This window comes from Leptonychotes weddellii, chromosome 4, assembly GCF_054177405.1.
Source record: "Leptonychotes weddellii isolate Sample4059 chromosome 4, ASM5417740v2, whole genome shotgun sequence".
Taxonomy (NCBI): Eukaryota; Metazoa; Chordata; class Mammalia; order Carnivora; family Phocidae; genus Leptonychotes; species Leptonychotes weddellii.
In genome coordinates this window covers 66312867-66337346 of record NC_138372.1, presented here as the reverse complement: position 1 = coordinate 66337346, position 24480 = coordinate 66312867, and the positions used below count along the sequence as shown (strand labels likewise).

Below are 24480 nucleotides of genomic sequence, written 5' to 3'. Positions count from 1 at the left end.
CCCCACTCCAGCAACCCTCAGTTTGTTTCCTGAGATTAGGAATTCCTCATATCAGTGAGGTCATATGATACATGTCTTTCTCTGTTTGACTTATTTCGCTCAGCATAACACCCTCCAGTTCCATCCACGTCGTTGCAAATGGCAAGATCTCATTCCTTTTGATGGCTGCATAATATTCTGTTGTGTATATATACCATATCTTCTTTATCCATTCATCTGTCGATGGACGTCTTGGCAGCATCACAGATATTTGATGAGTGTTGAATAGTACCTGATAACTACCTAATGCTTTAGAATTTACAAATAACCCCATTTAAATGTCAATTCTCTGATGCAGGCATAACTCTTACTTCTATTTTTCAATGAAGACACCGAGTCTCAGAAAGATTGAAAATTAGCCAACAGGGAAGGAACTAACTCTTATTATGTGATGGGTTTTATCATGCTTATTTTATGCGTGACAAAACTAAGGCTCAGAAAATCTAAGTAACTTGTTCAAGGTTGTGCGAGCCTTGTCATAGTGCTAGAATGAGACCCACTGGCTCCCTCCACTGTTTTTCACCATATCATATTGTCTCGCATTCTCAGGGAACTGGAAATAAAGTGAGCTTTATTATAAATGTAGAGCTGCAACGTTGAGGGACAGTGATGGTAATTTTTCTCTTGCTGTCCCTCTGCTTGGAACCTCTTCTCTGACTGCTTTTCACTTGCTTTTCCTTCAAATTCCAGTTCTGGCCTGGCAGCCTGAGCTGAGCTTCCTAACTAGGTCAAATCCCCTCTTTCATGTTTCATAGCATCAGATGCCTGTCCTTTGCAGTGTGATCATGGTTGTGGTGTCACATTCATTTTGTGTGATTGGTTTTCTGCTTCCTGTGAAGGGTATATGAGAGGAGGGACCCTACCCTGTCTGTTTTTATCACTGCCTCCTTAGCACCCAGCTCAGGAGACTCTCAATAAATTTTTGTTGAATGAATGAATGAGTGAATGAATGGAGTGAGGGGAAGGAAATAAAAGCTAGATTACAGAAGAGCCCTGGATTATAGTGTGAAAATGCTCCCCCCAACTTTATTTTTTTTTAAGATTTTATTTATTATTTGAGAGAGAGAGAGAGTGAGTGAGAGAGAGCACAAGCAGGGGAAGCAGCAGAGGCAGAGGGAGAAGCAGGCTCCCCACTGAGCAAGGAGCCCAGACACGGGGCTCCATCCCAGGACCCCGGGATCACGACCTGAGCAGAAAGCAGACGCTTAACTGACTGAGCCACCCAGGCACCTTGCTCCCCCCAACTTTAAAAGTATCTCTTCTAGAAGGTATCTCTTCTGTTCTGAAGCAGTTTTCTTCTTGCTCCATCTTGTCAGAAGGCCCTGGGGTGTAGGTGCTCCCCCTGGGTGTGAGGAGAATGGAATGTCTCTGGTAACAACGCGGCTGCCACAGGTGGCCACTCGACAGCTCAGAGGTCAGCTTAGCTGTCTTGTCTCTCTGGGCTGATTCCCAGCCGTGGAGGCCTCTCCGCCTCGCTCTCACTGTGCGACAGAGTGGAAGCCCAGAGGTGTGGTGATGCTGAAGGCTCTGCCTATAACTGTGATTCACTAAGCAAAACAATGAACTTCATTTTCAACTTTTCTTGGCAGTTTATTTTCTTATGCCAGTCCCTTGTGCTGTTCAGAAAGACATTATTGACATCAGTAAAACCATATGCTCAAAAATGAAACCCGTAAGCCGTACTGAGAGTAACTTTCCACCAACAATCAGAGAAGAGTTTCTTCTTGCCACTGTGCACACGTGTGTGAGTTGTTCTCGGGCGGAGGGGCTGTTGAAGGCTGGCATCCAGCCCTCTCTCCACTTGCTCTTAACAATAGTTACAAGGGCTCCCGTAGCATGTGGAGTGGAATGTTAGCTAGGGACTGTGTGCAGCTTTAGAAAGAGCAGCTACATATGAACGATCTTGTCCAGTTTCACCTGAACAAGTGCACTCAGGTTTTGCTCCTCCTGGGCTGAGGGTCCAGATACGTCCATTCTTGTCTACCTGTTTTTTGCGTCCTTGGTTTTAGAATCCAATCCCCCAGGCTGGCCACTCGACTGGCATCCACTTTCATCATCTGTCCTGACAGGATTCTGGTCACTGACCCATTCTCTGACCATGTCTGGGGTGTCACAATCACTCCGAGAGCCTTCTCCCACTTCTGTTTTGCTCTCAGCAACCAGGCCTGGGGCCAGGCCAGCTAACGATCTCTTCTTTCTGTCTTCTGCTCTGACCCGGCTGACCCTACAGGAGACAAAAGTAAAAAGCTCTTAAAAACTGACTTGGCTGAGTGACTTAAAAGTCATTCCTGAGGGGAGTGTCCACTTCTGATAAAGTGTGACTTTGTCAACAACAACAAAAAACCCCCACAATTTATCCTTTCATTCAAAAAATATTCACTGCTCATGTCTATAGATTTTATGATATCTGGAAAATGAAATACACCCAAAGAGAAAAAAAATGGGAATACAATATTCAGGCATTTATTTAAAGTTATAGAAATTCTAGGAATCTGCTCTGCTTTTATCTGCTTTCAAGAAATAAGAGTTATTCCATTTCAGTAACTGAAGAATCTAAAGCACATCTTTGTTCATTGTCTGAATTTGCAGTTCTTCCTGGCCCCAGAAGGCCTCTCTGTTTTCATGGAGTCTGCAGGCAGAGACCCACAAAGTGAGTATCAGAGGAGTGAGGAGATCTGACATCATGAAGAGTCCAAGGAAGTTTTGAATTATTTCTTCTCAGGCTTTTGTTCGACTCCTTAGCAATCCCATTTAGAACAGGAAAGTTCACGATGTGGCAGGACTACAAAACTATGGGACCACTTTAGTTTTGCAACATTTATGAAATAAATCAAAATGGAATTGAGACAAATTGTAAAGAGTAAAAATTTGAATGAAACACAGTTTTCCAAGGACTCGGATGGCACATTTCATGCCTCCCTCATCCCATTTTCTTCAAACTTATATTCATTTTCAAAGCAAATGAGTGAAGTGGATGGTCCAGATAGAGTCCAGGAAGTTATTGGTGTTTTGTTGAGTCACCACCATATCAGAGCTTGAAGCTCTTATACTTCTAGTTGTTTTAATTCTCCCTATGCAGTCTTTCACCCCCAGACTTTTGCTATTAAGCCTCCTCCTCATCCTCACTGTGCCAAGAACTTTGCAGATGACTTCGTGCATGGGGAAAAAAAAAACCCTCTAAAATTTGCCAAAATGAATGGAAAACAAGAACTACTTCTAATGATAACCTAATAAAGAACATGGGAGAAAGGGTATAGAATATTTCTCATTTGCAAAACAGGCATAAAATTGTGTCCTATAAGATACTTTTATATCTATTATGTACCAGATAGTATATAACATCATGTGGATGTAAGATATTATCATTATTATTATCATTATGTTCCAGGGAAGAACAAAAAGAGAAAGCAGACATGTAGTGGAAATTTTTTCAAGAGGTGAAAAATAACCAGGGAGATTCAGAGAACAATAAATGAAAGTACAAGCACAAAGATTACATAGTTCTTTCCTAGTCTCCCATTCTGTTTTCTCTCTGCTCTGATTCTGTCCATCTGTGAAGTTTTAAAGGCTCTGCCAGATTCCCTTGTTGCCCCCAATCCCAGCAAGGGGCAGCAGGTCTTTCAGTCTTCCTCTTCTTGTGCTGTTTCTAATACTCCATTTCACCCCGCAAGCCCTGCAAAGAACAGGAGCAACTCCAACCAGTTGAAAGACCTGGCATTTGGAGGATTAGGGCTCCCCCTTCTGTTCTCAGGGGTATCTGTTCTCAGGTATCTGGGGCTCTGAATCTCCAGACAAAACTCTCAGCAAACAGAATTGACCTGTACAGACCTCCCTCCCAGTGCACACCACAAGTTATTTAGAGTAGTACTTTTCAAACTTTAATGTACCTAAGAATCACCCATTCAAATTCAATTCCAACTCTGTAGGTCAAGGTGAAGCCAACATTCTGCATGTGTACCAAGCTCCTAGGTGATGCTGGGCTGCTGGTCCTTGGTCCACACTTGGAGTGGTCTCCTGGGGAATATCCAGGGATTTACTTTGGGATTTCCGCTCTTGCACGACAAAGAGACAGTCTATGTAGTATTTACAGATATTTTTTACCTTCTTATGGGAAAGGCCTCTGCTTTCCTCAGATCTCAGGAGAAAAGCATTGCATTAATTATGCATTTTTATGGGGACACGATTGTTTAAATATTCTTTGTAAAGAAACAGCTACAGAGTTCAGAGTTAAAATTTAAAAACCAATAGCACAGGTATGTAGGTTTTAGATTCTTGAATGTCACAATCACCTTTCTATGATTAGAGCCCCTGCCTTAAATTTAATCTATTTTCTTATTGATCATTATGTGAGCCATGGTAAGATTATTTTAATGACCTCCAAAATGTAGCCTCAAACAAGTAATTGCCAAGGATGGACCTTCTTTAAACAGGGGATCACTTCCTTAACTTTTATTTCTCTTTTTTAAATCAGTTATTCATTCAAAAATAAAATTGTACCAAATACACCTCAATAACACTGTTAAAAACATAAAATCATGTTTCTACTAGATGCCTGGCACCATTCTAAGCACTGGATATGTGTGAATGAAATGGAGTTTATGTTCTGTCCTAATGGAGTTTATATTCGAGAAAAGGGAGAGAGACAGCAGGCAAACATAATGGGATATCTAGTGAAAGTGTTATAGAAAATAAGAAATCAGGTAAAGGGGAGGAAACAATAAAAGGGTGGAAATTGAGGTCTGTTATTTTGTATCAGGTGGTGGGGAAGACCTCAGAGGTAAGATTATCAGGAGTGGAGAAGTAAACATGCAAACATCTGAGAGAGAAATGGTTCAGGCAGAGAGAAGAGCAATTGGGAAGCCCCTGAGGCTGGGGGGTGCCTGAAGTGAGAGATGCCGTGGACAGGTCCCTGGGTGAGGGTCTGTGACGTGGAGGCCGTGTCCAGTGCACAGACCACATAGGCTGGCAGCTCATGGAAAAGACTGGAGTGTATCTGTGAAATGGGAAGTCAGTGGTGGATGTGGAAGAGTGACACTATCTGACTCTCAAATTTCCTTTCTGTGAGGAGGCCAAGGGTGGAAGCGGGGGCCAGGGAGGGGGTTATTGCTGAACGCAGGTGAGGCAGTGGAGTGGACAGAGCTCAGGTAACACTCTTGGTTGTCTTCCGTTAGTTAGCCTTCCTTCAGCTTTCTAGCAGTTTCCTTTCTCCTCTCCATTGAAATTTTTCTGCTATTAAGATGAAATAAAAACCCCTTCAGCTTGTAAGCTTATTAAGAGAGGACTCAAGGAAAATTTTGCCTGCCCAGAAATGCAGAGCATAATGCTGACTGACAGCAGAAGAAATAAAATGAGAAGCAGTGACATGAAAATAATCTGAGGTTATCTGTGGTCAAATGACATGAAAATACAGTCCAAGTTTATAACATAAGGCTGTGGTTCTTGATGCTTTGTCCACAGGTGCTCCATAAATGATAGCTACCGTTATTATGAGTTTAGTTATATGTTGTTGTCAGCTGGGGCCCCCTTGTTCCTCAGAGACCTCCATACAGTTGGTTTTTATCGATGTCAGTTCCATGACCTGTGGAAGACAAGTCCCCCTCCTAGATTTCTGCAACTACCTGCACACTTGTCTCCTTAAAATTCCCGTTTCCTAGTTCCACATGGGCGGCTCCCATGCTTTGTTGTATTGTTCTGAATATGGTGTTATGAGTTTTCCAAAGAAACATGTACGTATCTTGTTTGTGAGTAATTTAGACTTTATTGAAGAGTTCATAGGTGGAACTAGAGAAGGATTTATGTCACCGAAAAATAAAACAAAACATTTCCCAATCACTGAAAGCATCAGCCTTCTTGAAAGAATTTTCCACAAATGTGGAGCGTCCTTGGCCCCCCAGTTGCCTCAGTATCTTTCTATCCCAAGGGATCTCTCCTTTCTCTCTTCTCCTTACTTTCAACAGTGAAAGCAACCAACTAACTACCACCAACAAAATCCCTGCCTGGCCCCATATACAGTGCCCTGCTCCCCAGAGTCTTCAACACCGCACAGAAACCGGGTAGCATGGGAGGATTAGAAGGGCTCCCCTTCAACCTCAGACAGTTATAAAGTGTTTTCCCCAGGAGGGATTCTGGCCAACAGGGGTTTTTAAAGACTCTTCTTAGTCACTCATCTTCCCAGTCACTCATCTTCCCATGTCTCACTTCCCAGCTTCAAAAGCCACTTCAGCTCATTTCTATTTCTTTTCCTCTAAATGGGAAGTTAAAATATTTATTCTTTTACCATTCTGTTTCTTGTGACCTGTCATTTCTATTCCCTAAAGTCGCTATTTTCCCTTTAATTCTCTGGGCATAGCTAAGGTCTCAGGGTTCTTCCCGTATCCCGCAATGCCTAGCACCCTACTTTGATCCCAGTTTTCTTCAATAACCTGCATATTTGTATCAAGAGTTTTGGCTGTGGCTTGCTTGACACTCCCAGTAAATGCTCTGCTTGAACTGAGACCATCTTTGATCTCCTTTCTTTTTCCTTATTACTCACCAATTCTTTTTGTCTCCCCCATTTGAGTACTTTCTCTCCTTTTTCTATTCTTCTCCAAAAAGAATGGGGAGCAACTTTTAAAAAGAGATTAGAACAGTATATGTCTTTTACTACATAGCTGTTTTTATTTTTTTCTCTATTAGAAAGTAATTATTTTTTGAGTAGGGTCTCTTTAGAGTCACATAACTAGGATAAAGGAAAAATCAATCAGTTCTTTAATATAATGCCATAATTGGTTACTAAAAATACAATCATCTTAAAAACTAAAAATGTACAATGGATGATACATTTTAGCTAAGATCAGATGGCCATAGTATGAAAGTATGAAGAGTATTTTAAAAGCAATGGTTATAAGCAAGTGACAAATTTTTTTAAAAGAAATTTTTGGGAAGCATTTTATCTTTTTCAAAGAAGAATAAAAGAATGAATTTTTTAGTGTCATAATTTATCCTAAATGTCATTATATCATATACATGTTTTATCTCCATTTGGGTGAGTTATCATAATATAGATTATAGCAATGAGTCACACACCATAAATTACTTACTGAGCAGGGGATAAAGCCAAAAGAGTAAAATTCCAGAGTCTAAGAATACAATTTTCTGCCACTTCTGTTTTCAATTATATAAATTTTATTGGCATTCACCTTTAATCTTGTATTATAATATTGTATAAGCAGCGACTAAATGGTTAAGTTTTGGCTTTGACGTTAGACTAACGGGATTGACATCCTAGCTCTGCCTTTTACCGACAGTGTGGCCTTAGGTATGTTATTCATCTCCATGTCTCACTTTCGGCATTTGTAAAATTGGTGTAAAATTTAGCTAGTACATGTGGCGATTTCAATTCTGTTTAGGTCACAGTGAGAGTTTAATAAATATGAATCCATATTAATTTATGTGTGGCACCTGCTTAGGCCCTGTTAGTTGCCTAGCTAGTGGCTTGCCTCCTTCGCTTTCTTGCTGGCAGAACCCGTCTTCTGCGACAGAGGTCAAACATGTCTGATGCTCATTTTTCCAAGCCTCGCTCACATTGGGGCACGACTCTGTGACCTGACTCAAGCCAGTAACCTAAGGATTAGTCTGCTAGCAGGAGGGAGGTGGAGGAGTTGGAGATGGTGATGCTGAGATTGTTTATAGATAATAATTTCCTTCCTGGAAAAAAAAAGGGAATTATCTAGGAAAATCCCACCCCTCTTTCCTAGAAGAGTGCCAGGAGCTGAGGGAGCCTCTGTGGCCCTTGGGTGGAAGCCAAAAAGTGAAAGGTAGTAGAGCTGAAAGGTAGAAAGAGCCTGTGTCCCTGATGACACTGGTGACAGCTGGGTCAACCTGGAGAGAGCCTGACTCCAGACACCTTACTGTGTGACGTAAGATGTATCTTCAAGCCGTCATTAGTCAGCTACTCTGTGACTTCCAGCCCAAACTGTTACAACTGATAAAGGCACTTCAAAAAATAGCATTGATAATTTCTAAAAAGTGCCGATCAATATTTGGAAACATGTATGTAAAGTGGTTTAACGTATAAACTGTATGATATTTTGAGGAAAAAAATAATATTAATCTCCTAGGTAAAATTTTGACCAAGCTATTTGCTCTTCCATACAAAAGGGTCATGCTAAACTTCAATAAACTAGGGGACAAAGACCTATTGAAAAAAGCCCATCCAAAGTAAATAAGCCTAAAGAAAATAATTTTTTAAAAAGATTTTATTTATTCATTTGAGAGAGAGAGACAGTGCAAGCTGGAGGGAGAGGGAGAGTATGAAGCAGACTCCAGGCTGAGCACAGGGCCAGAGGCAGGGCTTGATCCCACAACTGTGAGATCCTTGACTAGAGCCGATATCAAGAGTCGGTCACTCAACCAACTGAGCCACCCAGGCGCCCCTAAAAGAAAATAATTTTTTATTTAAAAAAATTTTTTATTATGTTCAGTTGAAAATAATTTTTAAAAAAAGCAAACAACCGGGGCGCCTGGGTGGCTCAGTCAGTTGAGCCACGGACTCTTAGTTTCTGCTCAGGTCTGATCTCAGGGTACTGGAATTAAACCCGGTGTTGGGCTCCGTGCTGAGCAAGGAGTGTGCTTGGGATTCTCTCTCTCCCTCTCTCTCTGCCCCTCCCACTTGAAATCTCTCTCTCTCTCTCAAATAAATAAATAAATCTTTTTTTTTTTTTTTAGATTTTATTTATTTGAGAGAGAGAGAGCAAGTAAGGGGAAGGAGCAGAGGGAGAGGGACGAGTAGGCTCTGCGCCCAAGCACAGAGCCCCATGTGGGGCTCGATCCCAGGATGCTGAGATCATGACCGGAGCTGAAATTAAGAGTCAGAAGCTTAACCGACTGAGCCACCCAGGTGCCCAGATAAACAAATCTTTTTTTTTAACGCAAACAACAAAACTAATCCTTTAGCTTTCTTAAGTTTTTCTTTAAGTGTATACTAGACCATAATATGCTAACTGTACCAATTTTATGTTGTATCCCTGCATTATTAATATTCTGTTTCCAAAGGATCACATTCTGTTTTCTTATGAATATTTTTCTTCATAATTGACACTTAGGAGTTCATCATTTTCAGAGTGTTTTTAACTTTTTTTTTTCTTCTGTTTTAAGGTATTACTGAAGTTTAACTCACATAAAATATTACATTAGTTTCAGGTGTACAACATATTGTTTTGACATTCCATATGTTACTCAATGTTCATAAGTGTAGTCACCATACCATTATTACAATATTATTGACTATATTCCCTATGCTGTACTTTTAATCCCTGTGACTTATTTATTTTATAGCTGGAAGTTTGAAGCACTTAATCCCCTTTATCTATTTCACCCATCTTCCCACCTACCACCTCTCAGGCAACCACTGGTTTGTTCTCCAGGAGTCTGTTTTTTCCTTTGTTTATTTGTTTGTTTTGTTTTTTAGATTTCACATATAAGTGAAATGATATGGTATTTGCCTTTCTCTGTCTGACTTATTTCACTTAGGTCCATCCATGTTGTCACCAATGGCAAGAGCTCATTCTTTTTTACGGCTGAGTAATATTCCTGTGTGTGTGTGTTTGTGTGTGTGTGTGTGTGTGTGTGTGTGTGTAGCATTTCTTTGTCCATCCATCTATTGATGGACACTTCTGTTGCTCCCATATCTTGGCTATTGCAAGTAATGCTGCAATAAACACAGGGATGCATGTATCTTTTTGATTTGGTGTTTTCATTTTCTCTGGGTAAATGGCCAGTAGTAGAATTATTACCATATGGTGGTTCCATATGGTATTTCCATTTTTAATTTTTTGAGTAAGCTCCATACTGTTTTACACAGTGGTTGTACCAGTTTACATTCCCACCAGCAGTGTACAAGTGTTTCCTTTTCTCCATATCCTTTCCAACACCTATTTCTTGTCTTTTTGATAGTAGCCATTCTGACAGGTGTGAGGTGGTATCTCATCATGGTTTTGATTTGCATTTCCCTGAGGATTAGTGATGTTGAACATCTCTCCATGCGTCTATTGGCCATTTTCGTATCTTCTTTGCAAAATGTTTATTCAGTTCTTCTGCCCATTTTTAAATCAGACTGTTTGGTTTTTAGTGTTGAGTTGTGTAAGTTCTTTGTATATTTTGAATATTAACCCCTTATTGGCTATATCATTTACAAATATCTTTTCCCATTCACTAGGTTGCATTTTTTTGTTGTTATTGATGATTTCCTTTGCTATGCAATTATGAGTGTTCTTTAAATAGTTAACTAACTCTCAAATAAACTTCTAGTTATATTAGTAGATTTTCAAGCAATACAAGAATAATAAAATAGTGTCTATACTCTCTATGACCACACAACATCTTTATGCCATGAGACCTAAATTGCTTACCTTTATTCTTAAAGCCTTTACTACCTAATCAGAGCCAAACGATAATATATTTTATAAAGAAAATTTTATACTCATGCATCATTTTCCTTTGGTCAGTCAAAAAAATGGTAATGTCTGTAGGATAAAATACCTAGCTTACAACATAAGGATAAGCAGTGTTATTTTCTGCATGATATTAAAACAAAATTTTTTATTTAAAAATTGCCTATATAATATATTAAATATTCTATACATGAAATAATTCTACTGAGAGTAAATATTGAACATATGCTACAACTTGGGCTGAATTTGACAGTGTTTATTTAACTGGTCAAACATTTTAGATTTTTGTAGGTTGTGGTAATTACTGGAATCATTTATGGTTTAGAAGGAAAAGTAGATTCACATATGCTACTATGTTTTTTTGTTTTGTTTTTTGTTTTTAAGACTCATGTCTGAAGCCTCAAATTCTGTGGAAAATATCTGGATGAAAAGAGATAATCAGATCCAGCAATCTCACTCCTTGGTATTTACCTAAAGGAATTGAAAACATATGTCCACACAAAAACCTCCATGCAGATGTTTATAGCAGCCTTATTCATAATTGCCAAAACTTGGAAGCAAATGAGATGTCCTTTAGTAGGTGAGTGGATAAATAAACTATGGTACATCCAGACAATGGAATATTATGGAAATGAGATATTAAGCCATGGAAAACATGGAGGAAACTTAAATGCATGCTACCAAGTAAAAGAAACCAATCTGAAAAGGACACATACTGTATGATTCCAGTTATATGACATGGTGGCAAAGGCAAAACTATAGAGACAGTAAAAAGATCAGTGCTTGCTAAGGCTTTGGGGAAAAGGAGAGATGAAAAGGCAAAGCATAGGGAATTTTTAGGGCAGTGAAAATACTCCTTATAATGTTGTAATAGTGAATGCAACATCCTTATGTAGTTGTCCAAACTCAGAATGTGCAACACCAAGAGTGAACCCTAATGTAAACTATGGACTCTGGGTAGTAATGATTTGTCAAACCAGCTTCATCAGTTGTAACAAATGTTCTGTCTGGTGGGAGATGTTGATAGTGAGGGAGGCTATGTATGTGTGTGGACAGGGAATATATGGCATGTCTTTGAATCTTCCCCCAATTTAGCTGTGAACCCAAAACTTCTCTAAAAAAGAAAGTCTAAAAAAAGAGAGAGATAATCATTCTTGATTTTCTGTCATGTGCTTTACACCTTAGAGCAACTGTTGTTTACTAATACCTATCACCTATAGGACACTTACGATTTGATCAGACAGGGCTATGTGCTCTACAAATATGACCTCAATCATCACAACAATCCTATCAGGCAGGTAGAATTATTCTTTAATTTTTTGGGGGGGGGCGGTGGGGAAAACACAACTTAGAGAAGTAACTTGCCCAAGACTTGTGGTTAGAAAACATGAATACAAGTTGGTATGGTTCCAAAGGCTTTGCTCTTAACCACTGTTATTGTAACAGCCCATTTCAACCTCACCCCACACTTATGCCCAGCCCAAACTTCAATGGTTTAGTTAGTGCAGAACTGGAGTAGTTGCCTGTCTCAGTGTTTTCTGGTAAGGACCTCTTTCAACAACAGGTAACATGTTGCCTGCTCCTATAGACTAAATGTTTATATTCTCCCCGAATTCATATTTTAAAACCCTAATCTCCATCGTGATGGTATTTGAAGGTGGGACCTGTGGGAAGTAATTATGTCATGAAGGTGGAGCCCTCATTATGGGATTAGTGCCCTTATAAGAGACATGAGAGAGCTTATCTTGATCTTGGACTTCCCTGACTCCAAAACTGTAAGCAATAACTTTCTGTTGTTTAAGTCACCCAGTTAATGGTACTTTTGTCATAGCATCGTGAACTAAGACATACACTTTCTCTCTAGGAAAAGTGATGCCTTTCTGTTCCCCAAGACTTTGCTCAGTCTTTGTTTGACTTACCCTGTGGACAACCACCCTTATGGTAAACGGAGTTTACCTAATTGCAAGACTTAAATAATTACTACAGTAATTAAGAGAATATGTTGGCTAACTGAACATAATAAAAAAAAAAGAGAGAGAGAGAGAATATAATGCTGGCATGTGTTTAGATTATCCATTATTAGAACAGAATGGAAGGTCCAGAAGTAGACACACACACGAATGGTCTAATCATTTTCAGCAAAAGCAGTAAGTTAATTCAATGTGAAAGAAAAAGTCTTTCAAATAAATGATGATAGAACAACTGGATATCTATATAAAATGAAGTAAACCTTGATATCTGCTTCATTCCTTACAAGAAAATGAATGCAAGATGGATTGCTCATACAGGAGTGCCTGGGTGGCTCAGTCAGTTAAGTGTCTGCCTTCAGCTCAGGTCATGATCTCGGGGTCATGGGATCGAGCCCTGCATCAGGCTCCCTGCTCAGCGGGGAGTCTGCTTCTCCTTCTGCCTCTTCCTCTGCCCATGCTCTCTCTCTCAAATAAGTAAATAAATAAACTTTTTTAAAAAGATGGATCATACATTTAAATATAAAAGCTTAGAATCATAAAAAGTCTAGAAAAAATACAATTATCTCCACAAAACTATAAAAGGAAAAATGGATAAGGATATTTGATTGTATCAAAATTTAAAATTTCTGCTCACCAAAAGGTATCATTAAGAAAATGAATGGGCAAGATACAAAGTGGGAGAAAATATTCATTATATATATTTCATAAAAGATTTTTTTCAGAAAATATAAAGAACTACAAACCAGTAGTAAAAGGACAACCCAATACAAAAAGGGCAAAAGACTGAATAACACATCATAAAAGATACACTTATGGTTCATAACTATTAAAAAGGTGCTCAACATCATTAGTTATCAGGGAAATGCAAATAATATCACAATGAGATGCCACTTCACATCTACTAGAACAGCTAAAATTTTTTAAAAAGTGGCTATAATGAATGTTGGCAAGGATGTAAAGTAATTACATATTTTGTCCTTTTTTCATATGCAAATTCAGTGTTTGTTTTGCCCTTACAACATGTCTCAGTTAAGACTACTCACATTTTAAATGTTCTGTAGCCATAGGTGGCTAGTGGCCTCTGCATTCTCTCTATTGGACCTGGATTTATTAATGTTAGCACTATTAACATTTGGACTGAATAATTTTTTGTTTTAGGGGCTGTTCTGTGCATTGAAGAATGTTTAGCAGCTGACCTCTACCTACTAGATGCCAGTATTACAAGGTCTATAAATCTATAGTTAGATCTCAGTATATTCCAGGGCACAAGTAAAAAGTCTGACTTGGGAGAAGTCTTTCATATTAAAAAAATGTGCGTGATTTTGCTGATTTATATTGGCAGAAACCTATGGAATATGATAATGAATTCCAGGGATGTTAGATCAGGGACAAAGGAATACAATTTTTGATGAGATCGAAGTTATCAATATGGATATATTAATCAAAAACCATGGACCTGGGGCACCTGGGTGGCTCAGTTGTTAAGCGTCTGCCTTCGGCTGAGGTCGTGATCCCAGGGTCCTGGGATCGAGCCCCGCATCGGGCTCCCTGCTCAGTGGGGAGCCTGCTTCTCCCTCTCCCTCTGCCTGCCTGCCTACTGGTGAACTCTCTCTCTCTGTCAAATAAATAAACAAAATCTTTAAAAAACAAACAAACAAACAAAAACCATGGACTCATTGTGCTTGCCTGAGCATCTGGGAGTGGTTCAAGGTTTGCTTGGTTGTTGAAACCTGGATCCAATGCTGTCCTGCACTAAATAAAGATGAGATGCTAGAAATCTCTTAAAAGACTTAGGGAGATAGGATGTTGGAATGGATTTATCATGTGTGACTCAGTCACCTATCTCCAATTGTATCCTGAGAAGGCTAGAGGACCTTCTCTTCACTAATGCATTGAGAAAATATTGGGAGGGAGAGGAAGCTGTTGTCCTCTAAGCCCAGGGATGAAGTTAGGAGATGCTGCAATTGAATAGGATCTCTAATTCCCTAATGGAAATAATAGGATATCAAAGTGGCAGAGGCCAACTGATCTCGCTTAAGCATCAGGGATGAGATAGCGGTGTTTACCATAATAGGCCCCGGGGCCAGAGCAGTAATCATAGTTGTTTGGGAGGGATCTTTAGCAGTGTGAAAGTGATTATGGTGTCCCTGTAATTGAAATGGATGGACAGCCTTCTAAGATCTTACTTGATCTATAATAATGAAAAATTGCTAGATCTGATGAAGAGAGATCTGAACTTCATCACCTTAATGGAGATTTACAGCATCTCGACATTGCTTCTTAATTCATGGCTATTATAATAAGAAGGTCAATTGATAGGCCCTGGAATGACCCTTTTCTACTGAAAAAGTTAACCTAAGTCCCATACCATATTTCTAGGGGAATTCTAGTGATTAATGCCACCATCAAAGACTTGAAAGATGCTGGCGTGGTGATTCTGAACATACTCGCATTTAACCTTCTATTTGGCCTGGGTAGAAGATGAATGGGTCATCTAAAATGTTGATCCAGATGTAGTCTTTTTATCGGGTGAATAAGTATAATTCCTAGCATCTAGTATGCAGATATCGCTCTGGCAAATGTCTTTTATTCACCCTAATATGTGTAGAACAGCTGAAGTTGTTTGATTTTTATCTGGAAGTGAGAACGTGAGAGAATTTATTGCTTTACGTAGGAGCTATGTTAGGTCTTTAGTTCTCTCTCATACTATAGTGTGCAGAGACCATGATCATTTCATTACCTTTTGGGGTATTGCTTTTGTCTACTACATTTATTGTATTGTGCTGGCAGAACCTGATGATCAGGAAATAGCACATACCTTAATGCCTTGCGTAGCAAATTGTTTCCATAGACGCAATGTGACTTTGACACTGTCCCATCAAGAGGTGGAATCTTTTACTTTTTCTCTTGTATTTGGGCTGGCTCTCTGATATATTTTAGATAGCAAAATGCAGTGGAAGTGGTTCTGTGTAACTGGTGTGGCCTTAGATCTGCAGCTTCTTCCTTTGCTACCTAGGACACTCACTCTTGGAACACACCTGCCATGAAAAAAAGCTCAAGTTGGCCACATGCAGAGCTGCATGGATAGGATGAAAGAGGCCTTAGCCTTCCAATTGAGCCCACCTAGTCACCAAACATAATTTTGGATATTCCAGCCTCAACAGCTATCTGGTTGCAACTTGATGAGAGACACCACCTATTGCCACGTGGAGGAAAAAACCCACACAGCTGAACCCTGCCTGAATTTCTCACCACAGAATCATGAACAAATAAAATGGTTGTTGTTTTAAACCACTAAGTTTGTTAAAACAGCAAAAGAAAACCAAAACATCTTGGAGAGAACACATGCAACTCAGAGTGGGGGATAAACCCTATGAAAATAATTTATTACACAACCAAACTATTTTTTTAAATTGCTTTTTTATTTTGCTAAATTTTATTTGCATTCATCAAGTATCTTTAAACCACTATTTCATTGTTTGCTACTTTTACAATTACAGTGTATATTTGTTCCCATGAGGAAGGAAAACAAAATTACCACCCAACATTGCATCTTGCATCTGCTACATACAAAGGTACCATTAATGAGTTTAATATTTATGAGGTACTTATTTTAAATGCTTTATATCAGAGGTCTGCACACTCTGTCCTGTGGGCCAAATCTATCCTGGTATCTATTTTTGTAAATAAAGTTTAGTTGGAACACAGCCAAGCCATGTGTTTATGTATCCTCTATGGCATCTTTTATTCATCAATGGCAGAGTTAAATATGGCAGAGACTGTATAATCCACAAAATCTAAAATATTTACTATGTGGACTTCTACAGAAAAAGTATGTTGGTCTCTGCTTTAAATTATGAGGAAATTCTTGATGTATTATTTCATAGGTAGTCAACTATTTAATGATATTTGGGGAAACTGGCATTTTTGGTAGGGCTGGATGAATTTTTTTTCCATTTAAATAATATAAAATAAGGGATCTTTCTATCCAAAAATTCACTATCCAACCAGATTTCAGATTTAGATTAGAACAGATTAGATTTAGAAGATGAGAGATGCCATATTTACCTGGATAGTTCAGTTCAAATAGTCAGTTTGAGAATCTAATGTAATCATCTTGAAATTTTGTGACTGTTTTTCCCTTCGCATGTCTTTTAAAGGTGGTGACATCTAACACTGATGTAAGTATTTTTCATAAGAGAAGCCTAATTTTGTGTACAATTAATTTTCTTATTATGACAAGCTAGTAAGTTTCGCTAGAATCCCAGGTAAGTGCTGGAAAGACCCTCAAAATTACTTTCCTTGCCCCAATTCCACATGTCTACCTCCCTCTCTCCCGTTTTTTTTTTTTCTGAAAGGAGGGGAAGACTAGTTCAGAGTAGCAAAGTTAGTTGACTTGCCAGAGGTCATGATTCATTAGTAAGAGATGGATCAGTCCCCACTGCTCTTTAGCATTTGCATATATGGAACAGTTATATGTTCGTTATGAATGAACTTTTAACTGCCATGAACTTTTTGCTGGACAATCAGCAGTGGGGAAAAAAAAATCTTTGCTATAATCATCGACTGAAAATGTTCTTTAGTAAAACCAAAAATGAGGTATGCCATGTCATGGCTAAGCTGCTCAGTTGACAATTGCTCTGTTTGCAAATTTCACATGATGGTGTACAATTCTTAACATGAATATTAAGTTGAGGTGGATAGTTTTTTACTTTTCCAAATAAAATCTTGCCTTGCTTGTTCAAGAGTGTATAAATCATACTAGCTGGCTATAGTACAGATGCAAAGAATTTGAAATCTGAAAGGCGCCTTGGAGATCACCGTCCAGCTTCCTAATTTAACAGAAGGAAGGAGGCCTAGGGAAGATCCCAGCTAAACAGCAATACTATATATTTAAAACAAAGTTCCTTGTGTCGCGGTTGTTTGGGCTTTTTCAAATGTCTCCTTTAAAAAAGCACAGGCAGGGCACTTCCAGGCCAACTATCAGAAAATTCATACTCTATCGGTCTTATTTCTCTTTCTAGGTTGAGCTCAATTAAGATTTTGGTAACTATACACAAGAGGCCACTAATGTAAAACAAAAGGTTTGAAGGGCGGGCGGGAAAAGTTTACCCAGAGTAGCAACTGAGAGACAAAGAGCCTCTCCCCGGCCCCGCCCCCTGATTCTCGCCAATAGCAACAGACGCGAGCCCTTGCTTTCCCGAGCCCGGCCAATCGGCTGCGTGGGCTGTGGCCCGACGGAAGGGGCGGGGCGGCCGTTGCCAGAGAAGCCACTTGATGGTTACTAGCTCCACTTTCGTCCCTCTTGCACCTGGGCGGGCACTCTTCCACCGCAAGCAGTTCTAGGAATTCGCCTCCTTGCCACCTCGCGTCCTTTGGCTTCCTTTCTAGCTTTCGCCTGCGGCACTGCCTCCTGCGTCCCCCTCTCTCCTAGCCGACCCAGGGCTGGAGAACACAGGTACGCTGGCGGTGGTTTCCACCAACGTTCGCTGAGCGTCATCTTTGCGGCGCCTTTGGACCCCTTCCATGGCGGAGCGGCGGCGGGCTGACGTCACGGCGGCGTGCTGACGCAGCGGTCGGGGCGTGGTCACGCTTTTGGGAGCGGGGAAGCTTGGGCTCGGACCGTTTCTTTGCGGGTATTGCAGACGCACTTAGGGGTTTGGGTGGTCCGGGCTGTTTTGGGGCCGGATGTGAAAGGCCTTCACGTCCACCCAGAGCTAGACCTCAGCCCCTTTCTGCCCATACCTGCCACTTCCCCCAGAATTGACTGCCTGGCCTGGGAAAAAGACGGCGAGGCTCGTATTCCTAGGGGGGGTGTGGTCCCCAGGACCCCAGGGTAGATCATAGTTGATGGGCTTGTCCAGAACGAAGCTCTTATCCGGTCGGCCCGGGCATGGTGGCGTTTCCTTCTGAAACAATTCCTCCTACTCATTTGGCTGGCTTTTAAGCGACCACCATATAATATACCCGATTGTGGTAGGCCCTGGGGCTCTTTTAGTGAAGAATACTATGGGAGGCCTGGGAAATTAAGTCCTCCAGGTTCCTTCTAGGTTTCCAGACTCAATAGGAAACTCCTTCAAGTGTGTGGCCTTGGACCGGTCACTTAACTTTCCTGGCTTCAGTTTCCCTATCTGGAAGACGAGGGCAATAATAGTCACTTTGGGGTGGTTGTAATAAAAGAGATTAAGTAAACCAGTGTCAGGTTTTGAGTATAGGTAGTAAGGGTGCTTGTTGATTGAGAAAACCATAGCCACACTGGGGCAGGTATTTAGGATGTCTATTTCGGAGACAAAGTTTCCCTGTCATCTCGCCCATACTAAGGTTTCAGGTGTTTTTGAATTAATGAGGTTCTTGGAGTAGTTTTAAACACTACTTGCCTAGTTAAAGGAACAAACCACAGAAAACCTGTTTTTAAAATTAGTTTGCTTTCCTTCTCCTTAGAATAAGAATGTCATGGTCATGTTCCTAATTCTTTAACAGCTAGGTATCCATTTTCTGCCTCTCTTTCTTCTACTTTCACGGTTGATGTGTATAAATAATATGGTTTTTGTACCCAAAAAACCGAAAGGCATGAGAAAGTGGCTTTGTTTATATTGTACAAATGAATGAGACCCAAGGAGCTGAGTATAGCAATGAGGTTGACATAACATCTACCCACCAAACTCAATTCTTTTGGAAGTCAGTTGTTTTCCCGTGGGCTCTGGTTTAGTAGTACTCAATTTATGACTACTTCGTAGATGATTTGTAATGATTCTGTAAGGAACGGATCTTGAAAGAATTGTTTCGAAAAGTTGGTTTTATACAGATAACTCAGGCCTGCAAGTATTTTAAGGAATAGTGATTGACTCAGTATGATTTTTTTTTTTTTAAGATGAAAAAATTTAAAGAAAAGACCTGGTGGGAAAGCAACCCCAACAATGATCCAAAGAGACCCTAAATTTAAAAAAAAACATTCAAACAAACAAAAAACCCCACCTGTAAGTGCTACTTCATTCTGTTCAAACCTCCCCACAGCTTTGGCTGGCAAAGTTTTTTTCTCATTATGTAGAAGAGGCAACTAAGGCCTGCTGTGGCTTAGAGTTGTCCATGTCAGGTGGTTCTAAGGACTAAGAACAGGTGAGTCTGGCCCAGTATTTCATTTTAATATGCTGCCTCTGGGTCATCAAGGAATGGTTAAATTATGTTCAGGCTACCTGTACTCTGAGAAAAAAGAAATAATACTTTCAGGAGGTTTTCTTCAAGCTCGCAAGTTAATTTTGGTACTTAAAGGGATAAGCTGTCATTTTCTGGAACAGGTATGTGGAGCAATCCATTCAGATGGTCATGGGTAAATGAAGAGTTATATTTGGTCACTTTCTGTACTGAATCTCTTGCTATTCTAATTCCTTCATTGTTTTTCAAGTTTGTTTGTTTTTATCACCAGTGGAAACAACTTTTGATTTCTTCAAAATTTTTTCTAGGAAAAGAACGGTGGAATTTCATTTCTCTGGGACCGTAATAACCGGTTTCACTGCTTCTACTCTTCTCCCCTCCATATACCTGGTCCATTCTCCAAAATACCACTAAATTTATCTTTTAAAGATGCACTTTTGATCTGTTATTATCCTGCTTAAAATGATTTAATGGTCTGTCTTAACCTTTAGGAAAAAATTCAAGCTTTTGAGCTTGGCATACAGTGACCACTTCACTGTGTCCAGTTTCATCCTTTGCCACTTGCCCTTGCAAATCATGTCCTTTCATGATTCCTTCCTCTTGCTTGTACTTGACCCTGTACCTAGAATGTCTTTTTCTCTTTCTTTTTGTCATACTCACATTTGTTTTGCAGGACTCTACAATTCTTTAGTAAACTTTGACTAGTGTGAAGAAGAGTGAGAGAGATGAGAAGCATTCCTATATCTACTTTGTGTTCTTTGCTGAATATTTCAGTGAATTTTTCAGGAGAAGTTGTGTGCTTTTGTTTGAAGCCAAGGGGAGCTTGTTTTCCAAGAATTAATGTTTGGCAAAACAAATTGAAATCTGTGAGATTCTTATGCTTTTCTCTTTGGAGAGATTAGTTTTAAATATATATTTGCAGCTGGTTTATTTACTTAGAGCAATCTAGATGCTAAGGAAGGGCATGAGCTGGGATCTTTCTTTTCTCTGACCATGGCCAGCAGTATAGTCCCTGAACAGCCATCCCTCAAATGCTTGTTGTTGGCCAAATGGAACATACTTTAGTGAGTGTAGCTGGGTCAGTGTAAACCATGACCACGCCTGGAAAAAGCTTTAAGTACATGCCTTTTTGACAGGGGACTGGTAAAGTCATCTCTGTATAGGAAATTTAATTCTTTAAACATTAAAATATATTTAAGTTGCTAATCTTTAGGGGTTTGGTTATTAAATATGTGTGCAGAATATGTGTCTTTGTTTCACCACCAAGTTGTACAGGAGTATATTTGTCAATTGGGAGTATATTCCATGTAATTGAAAACATTTTCTTGTGAAACATCTTTTCCATAGAGGAATACATTTGGCTTACTAAAATGATAGCATTTTTTATAAAGGTAGGACTTTTTATGCTAAAGAAAATTGTTCAGCACACATATGTTTTTGGTTATAATATTGTCACAACACAAAAATAGTGGAGTGCCTTGGAACCTTTGAACAATTTTTATCCTGGAAAATATTTCTAGATTGTAAGAATATAATTGTTGATAATTTCTATGGATATATCTGAGACTTATATAGTTCTCTCTGTTTTGAGAATCAGTAATGAAGATAACATTTTTGAATGTTGGGCTAAGAGTCATTCTAAGATCTCTGTTTTTACAGTGTGTTAATTTTATTTGTTTACCCTTTAAGATAAGGCACAGTTACTTTTTACAGGTGATGAAGCAGAAAAATGTAGTATTTCATCTTGTGATAAAACTTTTAGAAAAATTGTATAAATAGCTGCCAATAGCCCACAGAGCCAAGTAAGAACTCATTTAAAATACTAATACCAAACTGAATCTTATAAAATATGCCTACCGGGGCACCTGGGTGGCTCAGTCGTTAAGCGTCTGCCTTCGGCTCAGGTCATGATCCCAGCGTCCTGGGATCGAGCCCCGCATCAGGCTCCCTGCTCTGCAGGAAGCCTGCTTCTCTCTCTCCCGCTCCCCCTGCTTGTGTTCCCTCTCTCGCTGTGTCTCTCTCTGTCAAATAAATAAATAAAAATCTTTTAAAAAAATAAAATATGCCTACCAATTGAAGATCCCTAATCCTCTTATATTTATTTTTGAATTTTTATTCAAAATATAGGAGACATTTTTCTTTTAATGATTCCCCCAAAAGATGAATCGATGAAGTGAATAAGTAAAAAGCAACTGCCTTTATTCATCACATTAACTGCTCTAAGCCTTGAGTCCTCTCCTTCAATTACTGCTTAGCTTTTATAAGGCTTGTAGCTGCTAAGGATTCAAATGTAAATAAGGTATTCTTTCTTGAGATTCCAGTGTGCAGAGCAAGAAATTTTAAACAAGTGAATGAATGAAAGGTAAATACCAGTTCCCCTGTGAGTGGGGTAGCTATTGGAACCAAACAAATCAATAGATGATAGTACTGTTGATTGCAGTGATTTATCTAGATCATATTCTTCTTCACTCTTAGGTTTGGTTTTTCATTTGATTTTTTGTATCCATCTATTTTTAATTCTTCTTTAATTCTTTAAGACTTCAGATAGCTCAAAATACTGTTATGTCTTACCAACAGATGTTTCATATTTCAGCATTCAAGTAGATCATCTTAGGTATCTGTAGGTTAATTAGCAGTTCCATTTGTACATGAGTTGTTGGTATTTCAAAAATATGAGCATGCATTTCTTTGGTCTATATCCTAAATACTTGTTTCTGTAGTGTATAGAACCTTCAGACAAAAATAGATGTATTTTTACAGACACTTTCAAAGTGTTATTTTAGAAATACAAGTAATTTTCAACTTATAATTTCTTCACATCTACTTAAAGTATTGAAAATTCTTGACCAAATGTATTGTAAAATACAGGTTTATAAAAATAAATTACAAAGGTAAAATATCTCTGAAAACCCTGAAGATCTTAAATATAACATTTGATTTTGTATAAATATAAAATGAAGTCAGGGAGACACATTACCATATATTAGAGTTGTGAAAACACAGCCTTAATGATTGCTAAAGCACTAATTTATTACTTAAAATGGAACAGTTCTGAAGAAATTCATGCGTATTCCTGTTTAAAAAATGACACCGCTAAGTTTGAGTGAAAACAGTTGTTTAGTAAAACTTAGAAGTATCTGTCTATTTGTTACCACCAAAGAGTATCCTAGATTGAGCTGGGAAATAGGAATAAATTAATTTAATTTTGTAAGGTCTACTTTCAAAAGAATAACTTAATCTTTTTGTAGCTATTGTTGCCAAATACTTTGAAAAGTATATGAAATTTCTATTCTAGGCATACATAACATACATTTCCTATTGGGTAGATATAATGAACTAAGGACCAGAGTTAACCATAGTTTTTATATTTATTTTCTAGTTTGACTGGATTAAGATACTATAATACTTCAAGAAATAGATTAATAAAAATTTCTACATTCTTGTGGTTATGTAGAAAATAACAGGTCTTTTGGAGAGTGTATGGAATTGGCAATTGTTGAATGCTTGGGCAATGCAATTTTGATACTTTTTGAATTAGTATCACAAATGAGTAGCAGTTATAATTTCTATTTTGTCTGTAAAATATAATTCTTTATACATGTTTAGGATTTTTATTTTATAGAGTAATGACAGAAAAAAGAACCTACTGAGATAAGTTTAATAACTAAAATATTTTCTAGCTTTCAGCTTATGAAGAAAAGTTGTTGTGGAAGCCACCTATAAATCCATTTACCAAATTTATGGAGAAGCCTTCAATTGATGGAAGTCATTCAGAGAAACTATGTTCTCATTTTACAAGTACACCAGAGGACGAACATTTACCACAGGCTGCCAGTGAAAGTCATCTCAGCTGGTATTTTCAATAATAGCAGGGGATATCTAATTTTCTGATTTCAACATTTCATGTTTTGTCCATACTGTAAATTATTTGAATCAAATACAGCATTCTTTCAAGAGTATCTTCTTCAAATCTAGCAATTCATATATTTATTTACCCTGATTACAAATCAGTACTCATTTAGCAGAATTGGGCTAGGTTTTTGAAATCTTAATGAAAGCAAATAAAAATGAAAGCCTTATCTATTGAGAATTATTAAAGTATTAAGCCTCATAGCTAAGATAAATGAAAATAGAAGTACTATGGGATGTTGGAAATGTAGTTGATGAGTACTAATTCACTGTCATTTGGAACATTGCTATATAACAAATACCTGTCATATTTTGCTATCTCCTTTAGAATAAGGAATACACGGGGTGCCTGAGTGGTTCAGTTGGTTGAGTGTTCAGCTCTTGATTTTGGTCAGGTCATGATCTCAGGGTCGTGGAATTGAGCCCCGTGTTGGGCTCCACGCTCAGTGGGGAGTCTGCTTGAGATTTTCTCTTTCCCTCTCCCTTTGCCCCTCCCCCCAAATAAATAAAATCTTAAAAAAAATAGGGAATACACTTGCTATTTATATGACTCATTGCTTACCAAGATGACAAGTTTTTTTTTTTTGAAGATTTTATTTATTTGAGAAAGAGAAAGAACACAAGCAGGAGGAGCAGCAGGCTCCCCGCTGAGCAGGGAGCCTGATGCAGGGCTTGATCCCATGACCCCGGGACCATGGCCTGAGCTGAAGGTAGACAACCAACTGAGCCACCCATGGGCCCCCAAAAATGACAGCCTCAAAACACCATTATTGTCACCATTGGTAGTATAGTCCAGTTTCTATTTAGCTTGTTGTAAATGACAGTGATACTTGTTTTTTTGTTTTGTTTTGTTTTTAAGATTTTTATTTATTTATTCATGAGAGACAGAGAGAGAGGCAGAGGGAGAAGCAGGCTCCCAAGGAGCAGGGAGCCTGATGCGGGACTCGATCCCAGGACGCTGGGATCATGACCCGAGCCGA

At 38.8% G+C, this 24480-nt stretch overlaps 1 protein-coding gene across 8 annotated transcripts in view; it reads left to right on the top strand.

Moving 5' to 3' along the window:
- The window catches only part of ODF2L (outer dense fiber of sperm tails 2 like), a 72502-nt gene that overhangs the window by 16730 nt on the left and 31292 nt on the right, over positions 1-24480 (top strand). For 4 of the 8 annotated variants that reach the window (XM_081818721.1, XM_081818725.1, XM_081818720.1 and 1 more), the window contains exon 2: positions 23272-23444. In XM_081818721.1, the coding sequence (XP_081674847.1) occupies positions 23272-23444 (173 nt within the window). Of the gene's footprint in view, positions 1-17642; positions 17898-21905; positions 21954-23271; positions 23445-24480 lie in introns of those variants that run through there. The other 4 variants (XM_081818724.1, XM_081818723.1, XM_081818722.1 and 1 more) reach the window with 4 other exon arrangements.